General features: G+C 44.7%; 1 protein-coding gene across 1 annotated transcript in view; it reads left to right on the forward strand.

The window, feature by feature from the left end:
• Positions 1-1,416, forward strand: part of MRPL53 (mitochondrial ribosomal protein L53) — a 195,354-nt gene extending 193,938 nt beyond the window's left edge. The window contains exon 3 of the mRNA XM_069621268.1: positions 1,055-1,416. Within this exon, the coding sequence (XP_069477369.1) occupies positions 1,055-1,173 (119 nt within the window). The 3' untranslated portion in view covers positions 1,174-1,416. The remainder of the gene's footprint in view (positions 1-1,054) is intronic.
• Positions 1,417-11,636: the final 10,220 nt, after the last annotated feature.

The following is an 11,636-nucleotide window of genomic DNA, read 5'->3' on the forward strand; positions in this document are numbered from 1 at the left end:
ATACCGTCATTTGGCAAGAAGGTTATCATACCGCAATAAAACCAATACCATGACACCCCTAGTCTGGGATTGGTTCTTTACTTGCTGAGCATGGTAATGTGGTGATGCAAGGTTTCACATGCATCCACAGTGTGCAGTGCCATCTTGCAATTACTTTCTGCTCTGGCAGTGACTCTGCAGCATTCCGTAGTCTCTTGCTATGATGTGAGTGCTGGAGTGCGTGTTGTGCGATCACTTCTATGCCGATTTCTCTTCAGGTAAGCAAACGGTGTATCTCAATGGGGTTTGTGAACACTCTTCAGATGACTGTTACGTTTGTCACTCCAGTCCGTGGACCATTTTAAGGCATGTCGATGGTCACTGGGTGAGGGAGTCCTTATGGGTGTTGGGCCACCTTTGGGGATAACTTATATTACCTCTCTAGGGTGAGTAAACCAATGGGGATCCCTTCTCACCAACCTTCTGGGGAGGCAAATCGTCTGTCGCCCAGACCCGCTCTGTCCTGGTGGCTTGCTTCCCCTACATGTCAAGACATGTCCCAGCCCAAATCATCCTCCTGGGATCTTTTTAGCTAGCTCTATCAAGCAGTTTCATCAAACCTTGAGCTGTATCGGGCTTGCCAGTGTTTATTTCTAAGCCGTCTTCTGATAGTTAATGACTTCATTGCAGTTGTAAATGTGCTTATGGTGTAATAAAAATGCCTTTGCAAGAGTGCCTTTTACCCCTTGATTTATATGCAGTATGTGTGTCCAGGCATCTGTTCTTGCACAAGTCCTGTCATAAACCATCATTGCCAGAGCTTCCTGCTTTGACTTGTTTATAGGAATTGGTCATTTCCCAGACATGCTATCATATGCCCAGGTACTCGCACCATTTTGCAGCTGTTGCAGTCTTTTAGCCAGATACTGCCATTATGTTAGTGGCTGGCAAGAGTATCCTTACCTACACAAAAGTCAAAACGTTTGGCTTCGTCAGTTCTTGTTAAGTTATGCGACTCTGCTGTTTGTAACTAAACTGTACCTTAATTCCTAAAAGGTTTTTATTTTTCTTCCAGAGGATGGCGAAAGACTGGTGATGAAAGGAGCACTGTTGTCTTCTAAAGAAATGATTGCCGCTTTGAATGCCAGATGCACTGCAAAAGAACTTCAAGCAAAGGAGAATGCAAGGAAATAGACGCAGGGCAGGCAGTCTTATGTGACGCAGTTGTGTGTTTGCTCCGGACAATGGACATCTATTAATGTATATACAGAGGCTTCATGTGAAAAAAATGATTGAGTTGTGAACAATCTTTTTGATATTGAGATTCATGACTTCTTTACACATAACTGCACGTTAAACCTCAACTGGCTAAGTTTGGAGACATTGTTGCCAGCATTGTCGAAGGAAAACTGAAATAAAGCGGACCATATGGAAGCATGTATGTTTCAACGTGCCTGTGAAATCATCCAATTATTGGAACGCCATCGGGTGTGGCATTGAGTGCCATATCCCATCTGTAATTATTGCATCGCTGAACTGGGGGATGGGATGATTGCAACAGATGGAGCAGGAGGTCCTTCACGAGCTTGTGTTTGAGTTCAATGCAAATCCATTGGGTAGGATTGGTTTTGTTTTATGTTGGTCAACTCTGAAGCGGTTACCTGAAGAAGAGCTTTATCCCCCCAACCCCCTATTTGCATTCTGGAGAGGAAGTGTGCCACCCACAACCCTTCATAGAATTGATCGGCTTTCCCGTCTTCTCTGTCTAGATTATGGCACATCTATTGGGCTTTGGTTGGCTAAATTGAAACCCCAGTCATTGTTTTCTGATTCATACCTGCATAGCTGCAGACAACAGCTGGCGATCTTTATTTGAATAGTATGTCTGATGGAGCAAAGGAAAATAACTGCTGGCCCTGTTCTATATTTGGATCACATGACCATGCAGTGGAATTTAATTTAATTAAGCGAACTCCGGCATTCAGCAGCAGTTTGGAACAGAGGGGAAGGCTTCTGCCATTTGTCAGCTGTTCTACATTTGCATGTCCCCCCCGAACCCCCCCCCCCCCGTTTGGACTTGTTAGGGGTGTGTGTCTTAGATAGCATACTGAGATTGACATCCCACGGCCCTTCCAAAGACTGTTTGAGCATCCCTGACACATAAACGGTGCAGCCCGGCATGCACCTTCATGCTCACCTGTGTGCTGCTGATGAGCCGCTGCTATTCTACCTGTTTCTAACGTTTATGGTATTGCCTGACCCAGCATTGCGCCCTCCCAGCCGGCAGATTACAAGACCCTGCTTGCAAGAGTCCAAAGCAGGCGACCTACAGTAAAGGTAGTGGACTCTCTGCATCAACTCTTTTATGAAGGAGATCTTGGCCTAGGCAGAAATGGCCTTCTCATCCATCATCACTAGACTGGTTTCCAGCTAAATTCCAGTTTACCGTGCAGTCCTCTGGTCATTATGGGTTTTTAGGATATCATCCATGAGAGGATGCCACCTCAGCTAGCACCTCGGGTGGTTCTGCCAGTCTCTTTTGTTAACACGCCTGTGGCAAGCGCTTTTCCATCGATTCTGGCTCCTACATGACCTGGTCTGCAGTCTCCAGCTTTGGTTCTTCCTCCGCTGCCATTGCAGCCTTCATTGCAACTGTACATGTTGGATCAGCCTCTGGCACCACACCACCCTCAAACAGGGGACTTGGGGATGCAGGAGAAGAGGAGGAATGACCCTCCTTGATGATTTTTTAAACATTTAATTTATTTTTTTAGCTTGGGGCTACTTGAATATTTGGTTTATTTATTTGTAGCGCGCGCTAGACCTAAGGTTATCGGGGAGCGAGGATAAGAATACTTTAGGCTTACAAGGTTAGTGTTAAACAGTTAAAAAACCATGGTTCCTGGGTTAAGCGATAATATACGGATTTACAAGAATAATACCGCGATACAGCATGTAAATTCCATGCAATTTGTATGATATACATAGTATACAAGGTATGAGAGTACATGATATATACAGTAAACAATCTAAACTCAGTATGTGCAGGTGGGTCCGGAGTTACAATCTGTGTGATGGAAGAGGTCAGAGGTAATTTTCCTTGATCCAGCGTATGAGTGTAGGGTAGATCCTCCCTTAGGGGAGGTGGGAGGGAGTTCCAATGTTGGGCAGCTTTTACCGGGAAACTACTTCCACCTGTCTTGGTGCGTTTAAATCTGGGCACCATTAGGAGGTTAGCATTGGCTGATCTAGTGGGGCTGTTGGAAGATTATTTCGTGAATCTGGCTATGAGATATTGTGGGCGGCATTGTGGAGACATTTGTGGGTTAGAGAAGCTGTTTTAAGAAGGATTCTGTCTTTCATGGAGAGCCAGTTATTGGCTCTTCTGATGTGAGAGATATGGGATTTGTTGGGAATATTGAGCGCTGCTCTTAGAGCATTGTTTTGTAAAATCTGGATCTTGTTGGTAATACATTTATTACACCCTAAGTAAAGGGCTTTGCAATTTTCCAGTTCGGACAAAACAAGGGTTCTACCTAGGGTGATACAGATCTTGGAAGAGAGAAAGGGTTTGGCTGCTCTGATTAGCTTACAAGTATAAGCGGTGGATGAGGCCAGGGAGTTGACTTGTTTTTTTAAGGTGAGCGTGGAGTCTAGGTAGAAATCTAGGTAGAAACCAAGGGTTTTGACTTCCTTGGCTACTGCAATGTTATTATCTATTCTGAAGTTACAGTATTTGTGGCCCAATTTGTTGATGTTAGTAGGGGGTACCAAGGATGAGGAGTTCCGTTTTGTCATCATTCAGGCATAGACCGTGAGAAACCATCCATGCCTGGATGATGAGGTACACTCTATTCACAAAGGCCAAATCCTTGTTGTCTCCCGTCAACGGGATGAGGATCTGGGGTTCATCCGCATAGTTAGGGTAGGTGATCCCCAGGCCGTCTAGATCGTCAAAAAGGGGCTTTGTGAAGATGTTGTACAAAGTAGGAGACACACAGGAACCCTGTGGCACACCGCAGGTAATAGGTATGGGGTTTGTGGCTGCTGTGGGAGAGAAGATGCGCATAGTCCTGTTGTCCAGGAAGGATTGGATCCAGCCTATCGCTTCTTGTGAGAAGTGGGCGGCAGATTCCAGGTGGTTGCACAGGATTTTGTGGTCCACTATGTCAAATGCCGCTGAGAGATCGAGTAGAAGCAGTAGTGCAGCTTTTCCACTGTCTCTCAGCGCATCAATTTGTGCCTTGAGGTCAATCAGTGTAGTTTCTGTCCCATGTTGGTGTCTGAAGCCTGACTGGCGTACTCCTAGAAGGTGGTTGCATTCCAGATATTGTTGGATCTGAATGTAAGCTATCTTGTCAAGTATTTTGAGTAGGAAGGGGACTGTGGTGATGGGCGGTAGTTGGTAGGTATGGAAAGGTCAAGGGTTTGTTTGTTAAGTAATGGGAGAACCCCGGACTGCTTAAAGTTATTCAGTATGGTGCTGGTAGAAAAGGAGGCGTTGATGAGTTTAGTGATGAATGGGGAGAGATCACGCGCAGCATCCTTTATAATTTGTGTTGGGCAGGGGTCACCTTGGCGGTTTGAGGGTGAGGATGACTTTTTCGACCTCTATAATGGTTACCTTATTGAAGTGGAAGCTGGAAGGGAGTAGTTGGGAGGTTGGTATGGTGCCGGGGGGAGGGGGGGGGGTGGCTGAGATGGTTTGTTGCTTTTGAGGGCAAGGTGGAGAGTTTCTTTTTTGTTGTCGATCTTGGGTTGGAGAGTTGCTACGTTGTTGGCTAGGGCATTCTGAATGCTGGTGCACCATGTTATATCCTTCAGGCAGGTGTAAGGTGTTTGGATAGGAGTTTCCATCTCTTTGAGGATAGTGAATAATTCTTTAGTGCTTGAATTGGCTTGAGTAATACGCAGGTTGAAGGAAGTTTGTTTGGCGAGGATAATTCCTTTTTTACAGAGCGGCTAGTTTACTAAGGTTGTTTTTGTTGGTGACAGAGGGATCTTGTCTCCAAAGGAGTTCACATGCTTTTTATGTTTGCTCTTTCTAAGTTTTAGTGGTGCTATATTGTCTAAAGATGTCATTATTTTATTGTACTCTTCTACCAAAATGAGAGGATCTGTGTGGTCAGGTAGTGAGTTCAAGGTGGGAAGGATCAATGGGATGAGTTTCTCTGCTGTGATGATTCTTTGATTTCTTGTGAGAATGGCAGGAGCTAGGCTATGGTCGGGGAGTGGGGGAGGTGTAGCCTCTAGAGTGAAAGTTATCAGGTAGTGATCTGACCAGGGTTGAGGTGTTATGGACGTAAAGTAAGTCTGGCAGTTGTATTCTGCTATCCAAACCAGCCCAGGCATTGCCAGGAACCGGTCCCCACTCCCCAGGCACGATTTCGGCCCGGCCACGGGCCAAAAGGCCGAGATGCCAATCACACCCTGCCTGCTTTGCTGTCTTAGTTGAATGCAATACGAAAAGTTGTAGAGCAGTGACATAAGGGTCAGCCAACGACTGGGCTGGTTCAACTGAAGAATTCTGTAAGGTCACAATAGTATTGTGAAGATGTCCACAATTATCTGCAGTCCAGTGAAAACGATTTTTACTTGAGTTGACAATTAAATGGGCAGAATAATGTTGTAGTGAGTCATTTTTCTCTGGTGAGACCCATTGCCACGTAAGAGTTACCGTATCGTGATCGCTTTGAGTTTAACAATCTCTGGTCATGTTGCATTCATGAAGGTAGCATAGTCGAAAAATATGTAATCCATTATGGATGCTGGAATCCCTCTGGACCACATGGTTTTTGCTGGACAAACTCCTGGAAGCGCTCCATTTGTCATAATTAAAGAATATGCTGTGGTAAAGGCTTGCAATCTATTACAGGTAACATTGACCTGAAGCTTTCCATCAGACAAAAAGTGGAGGTTTAAATCGCCTACCAGGATCGTGGCTGAGACATTAGTGGAAGCTGATTTCTTTATTACTGTAGATGTTTCCGCTGTTCCCATTTCCGGCGGCTAAGGAAGTGGAACCTGTGATTGATTGTTTTTGTGTTTTTCAGTCATGGTGTCCTATGCTTTCCGGGATGTGTGATCATTCCCCAGAAATCTTTGTGCTACATGTCAGTGCATGGCGGATCTTTGCATGCCCCCCGCTCCCTTCACTTGCACATTCACCTTTGTGGATACATGCCTGGGATCCAAGTTTGCTATCCTCTCTGGGTCTCCATATACGCAGGAAGAGTGCTGCTCCATAGTAACATGGCATCATGACTTGAACCTGGTTCATCAGTGGGTCACAATGCGGTCTGCGTTGCATGTACATTGAACATTCAGAGAATAGTACTCTTTCCTGTTTCGAAACACATGCTCCGATAGCTAGGGTGTCACCAAAGCCACATGTTTGCAGTCCAAAGCTTCTATTACATTGGGGAAGTGGACAGTGGCGTGAAATATGGTATTTGTGGCATGCACTTCTGCAGAGGTTCTGGGCAGATAGGTGTGCTGATGCGCATATTTCAGTAGTGCATCCAGCACTTTTGAAAATGTTGGTTGTGACCTGCCATGCAGCATGCTGACTGTGTGCTGAAATGTGCCTGTGGCACAGAAGTGCAGGACTGATGCCAGCTTCAGCAGCATTGGTATGGCTGTTCGTATGTTGATGGCACTCTCAATGTCCGGTTGAATAAGCGTGAGGAGGTCTGCAATACTTTGGTGGTTAAGGCGATACACTGTTATAATCTGCACTTGTCAGTGCCCAGGGCGATGGTTTGACTCTGGGAATGGGCTCCCTCCAAGCCACACGTCTCCTCCACCTTGACCCTGGTGAGTTCCTGTGTTGCTGTTGGTGTGCTACCCTCTGAAGTTCAATATATAGTAGTAGTCCCTGGATCTCAAAATTAGCAACTGCCATGGACTACATGGTGCTTGAAAGTGAGTTTAGGGAAGGTGTGTCATTTATAGGCTGAGTCCATTGGGTGCACCTGTGGCTTAATTTTCTTCACCTGAATGCATTTACTTCCACCTTTTAGGCAAGCAATGTTGCACATAAGCTGCATGTCTGTTTCAAAAATGTCCACAAGCATGTGACTTTATCGCACATATTTCTGGGGATTGTTTTGAAAGTAGTACAGTTAGTTTGCAGTATATCAGGTTGCCCCATGTAGAGTGTGAAAAAATGAACCAGTATTGGCTTTTATTATTCTATTGCCTTTTGGTTCTTATATTCCTAAACTATACAGAAATGCCAAAACACAGGTTTTAACAATGTCCGCATTTACAGAACATTATTTGAGGGTACTGCTTCAGCATATTTTTATGAAACCAGTGTGTGAATGAAGTAGCTAAATGAGAAAAGCAGACATGGGTTTGCCTTAACCACTAGCTTTCACAACTTTACGTACAGTAGTTATTCTGCATCTAACTGAGAAAACACGTGCCTAGGTATTTATGGGGTTTATATAGGATGAAATAGCTACCCAGCAATGGAGTGTTGTACAAAGAAGGCGACCATTGAGCGAGGCTGCCAGGGGAAGGAATCCCATTTGCGGGGGTTCATTTCATGGGACTAGTTTCATTATATGTAGACCACCAGGGAAGCCTCAATGCATGCTTGAAAAGCATTCAGTACAAAAAAGAGAAGGTGGGTGAGGCGCGCACTCCCGGTCCTGGTCAATTGAACCTGTTGTAGAAAATAAGTAGCTGGGTCAAATCCCAAAATGGACAAATATTCACAGGGTTAGATCCCTTCTGCTGCAAATCAGGTATTCAGTATTAACAGGGTTAGATCCCTTGCTGCAAATCAGGTACTCAGTAATACAGGGTTAGATCCCTCGGCTGCAGCAAGGGATCTAACCCTGTTATTACTAAGTACCTGATTTGCAGCAGAAGGGATCTAACCCTGTGAATTTTTGTCCATTTTGGGATTTGACCCAGCTACTTATATTTTTTACAACAGATTAAATTGACCAGGACCGGGAGTGCGCGCCTCACCCACCTTCTTTTTTGTACTGTATGCTATGGGAGTCCCGGGCTCCAGAGGCAGCGCCACGGGGTGACTGTGCCCCACTTTGGAGAATCATAAAGATGGTTCTCTCCCCTCCCCCAAATTTGGGAAGGACTTGTGCTTTGGAGGGGTGTCGGTTGCTGGTCACCTGAACAGAAAAAACGTTTTCACTACAGCTACCAGAATCCTTTGAGTCTAATTAGACACACCTGCTCAACAGCCTCCCTGATGATTATTTGAGATAAGAAAGCGCTAGGAGGAGAACAACTACAGACCACAGAAATGCAGCCGAGGGATCTAACCCTGTTATTACTGAGTACCTGATTTGCAGCAGAAGGGATCTAACCCTGTGAATTTTTGTCCATTTTGGGATTTGACCCAGCTACTTATATTTTTTACAACAGATTAAATTGACCAGGACCGGGAGTGCGCGCCTCACCCACCTTCTTTTTTGTACTGTATGCTTGAAAAGCAGAATGCTAGAATTCAGCGTTGCCTAGTTGATAACTTGAGTACCTCTTCTGAATGAAAACCTACCATCCAGAATTTCATATAAATTAAGATTTTGGCCTAGTTGTGGAAGGTGCGCAAAAATAAATCTTAAACTTCTCAGTTAACTATACCTCCCTTAGTTCATGGTATCCATAGAAAACATTGAATAATAATTTTAAAAAACGAATGGGATATTTATTTGAATTTCTTTCTGTTCGAAAATCACGAACAGCTGAACATTTCAAATAAATATCCCATCCGTTTTTTAAAAACGGGAAAAAGGGGAGCATGGCTGTCCCCTGCACCCTTGTTCACTACAATCACATCGGGTGTTGCAGGGGTGTTCCCTGTGACCTAAACAGTAAGGTTTAAAAGAAATAAAAAAAAGGACCCTGCAGCCCCCAGTTCCCATGCGCGTAAGTGAATGGCGTTGCAGAGGAATGTAGGAGTTGGAGGCACACAGCATAGTGTGCTGCCAAAAGGCAAGTAAGTGGGTTGTGGGGAGTGCAGGATACCAGAAATGTCCACGGAGAGAAAAAAAAGTCATTTTTGTTTAAATTACTTTTTTTTTTCTTCTCTCCCTCGAACATTTTGAATTCAAACAAATCATGGGCAACTTCAGTTTATAAGGAGCCATGCCCTGGGCTCACGTGCATAGTCCAATTGTTGCTATCATACCATCTGTGAACTGAACGGAGATAAGAACCAGACTGGAGCCAGCTGGAACCTGCAGTGCAGAGCGAACACATGGAGGCCCAAATACAACTGTTGTACCTCAATTACAATATGACCTTAAAACAAAGGCTCTGTGGAAGAGCAGAAACCAAGATACGAAGGAGATGAGCAGAGGGCCGAGGAGATGATGGGATAGGCAATAGGCAGTAGAATAGGTGAAAATCAGAACCATGAAGAGTGTCAAATAAATGACCATGGTAAAAGAAAATAGTTTGCTGTGTGAATATAACCAAACTGTTACCTTGCCGAGAGATCATCATATCATTTTGCAGCTGTTGCTCTTATGTGGACACACAAGATCTCCCTGGAAAATGAGAGGTAGTGTGTTCTTTGTGTGCATAAAGTGCTATAAAGCGGCCATTCACTGGTGCACTTCGTAAAAGATGGGGCGCAAACTGAAAGATGCAAATGGACAACACAACACAGATTGAAAAGGTATCTCGGCTCAATTGCTGCATCTGAAGGCTCCAGCACGACTGTTGAATGTATCTGTTTGACGATTGTTAAATTTGCTCAACTTAACTACACTTTAACTGAAGTTTTTTATTCAGTGAATTTCAAGGGTTTTGTTATACCATTGTTTTTTATGGGCCACTAGCCATGGCCTTGGGCCATGTACACTGTACATGTTTGGGCACGGGATTTGGCCTGGGCCACTATACATATCTTTCAGGCACACCAGCCAGGGTCTTTGGCCCAGGCCAGCGAGACTGGCCTTTGGCCGTGCCACTATCTCTTTTAAAACACTACATTTCCTTCCCGCTCACTAGCCGTGGCCTTCGCCCATGACCATTGGCCCCGGCCTTCGGCTGTGGTCCCTTTTAAATGTTGCCCCAATAATTTTCTTCTGGTCCCATTCTACATATTGCTCCAATTGGTTTCCTAAATTGGCCGACTAGCCATGGCCTTTGGCCATGACTATTGTCCCAGGCCTTTGGCCATGGCCACACCACTAGTTTTCTTTTGGGTGCACTAGCCATGGCCTTTTGCCATGGCCCCTTGACATGTTGCCGACCAGGTTTTGTTGGGGCCCACTAGCCATGGCCTTCGGCATGGCCACTTTCCATATTGCACCATTCAGGTACTTAAAGTAACCCAGTAGCCATAACCTTCAGCCACACCCATTACCACACACAGACACACTCCACTGTAGCTGTAAAAGTCGCCTCAGTTATCTGTAAATGCATACAAATAACCACGGTTATCCATCAAAAGCTTGCAAAATCCAAAAGTCTTCTTGCCCTCCCAGGCACTCACCAAGTGCCCATTCCTTCTGCCATTCCCCTCCCCCACGCCCTTCAGTAGTTTTTCTCTCCCTAGTGCTCTCCCATTCCCCCTGGACTCCTCCTTTCATCTGATGCACTTTCATTCCCGATCTAGTTTTCTATCGTATCCATGGTTATCCTGCTGGATTACCCCGGTTATGCAAAAACATCTGAGCTCTGAACTTGAACCCCATTTCCCCCCCCCACCCCCAACTCCCGAAATTCATATGGTGTCCTCATTCCCCATCCCCACATCTAGCCTGATGCCATCTCGGAATGTTTCCTCCTCCAAATGGGACGTTTTCCACTTTTTGTTTTTCGGGTAACCCTGCTTATACTTGTTATAACTGCGGTCATCTCTCGCATCGAGCAAAAAAAATAAAATAAGTGGCTTTCATTTTTGAAAAGCCTCACTGATGCATTGTAGGACACATATAGCTATACTATTGGAAGATTGGGGCATCCCCTTCTCGTCAAATATTTTAACTTCTGGGAGGAATAACCCCAGAAATTGTATTAGCCTCTCTCAGCTTCTCTACTGCATAGCACCACGACTGATATAAAGGTTTTAAGGAGCAGCTGTCAACCCGTTTGCTGTCAAATATTTTAAAAACTACTGGATGGATTTATCACAAACTAGTCAAGGAAATTAAGTCAATACTTAGTGCCCAAATTGTTTATTTGGTCCAAATCTTCAAAGCAGTTTTCATGCTTTGGCTGTTCAAAAACAGCACTTGTTCTCTATAGGAAAAACAATAGAAGTAGGCTAAAAACGGTGTTTGTTTCCTTTTCTTGATAACTTAATTTTGTGAGGAATTGTTCCCAAAATGTTCAGTTTGGGGGGGTGCCCTTGACAATCCCTAAGGTTTAGAAAATGTCCTCCAAATTCATCATTCAAGTCAAAGGTTATTAGCCCATATCAGCCCCTCTGCTGCACCGTTATAAAGGTTGTAAGGCTTGGGGGGGCACCACGTTCTGTCAAATATTTTTTTCAGTGAATATATAATTAACATTGTTCTTTTGTAACGCGCCAAATACCGGAGACCAGTTTCTAAGCACGAGACCAGGATTGGAACCTATGTTGCTATGCGTTGTCTACCTTCCAAGACAAACGCATTTCCACTGAGCTATCCTCCCAGATATTGATATATGATATGGCATTTGTAATG

Source organism: Ambystoma mexicanum, chromosome 5q (assembly GCF_040938575.1).
Source record: "Ambystoma mexicanum isolate Mex_15411 chromosome 5q, UKY_AmexF1_1, whole genome shotgun sequence".
NCBI lineage: Eukaryota > Metazoa > Chordata > Amphibia > Caudata > Ambystomatidae > Ambystoma > Ambystoma mexicanum.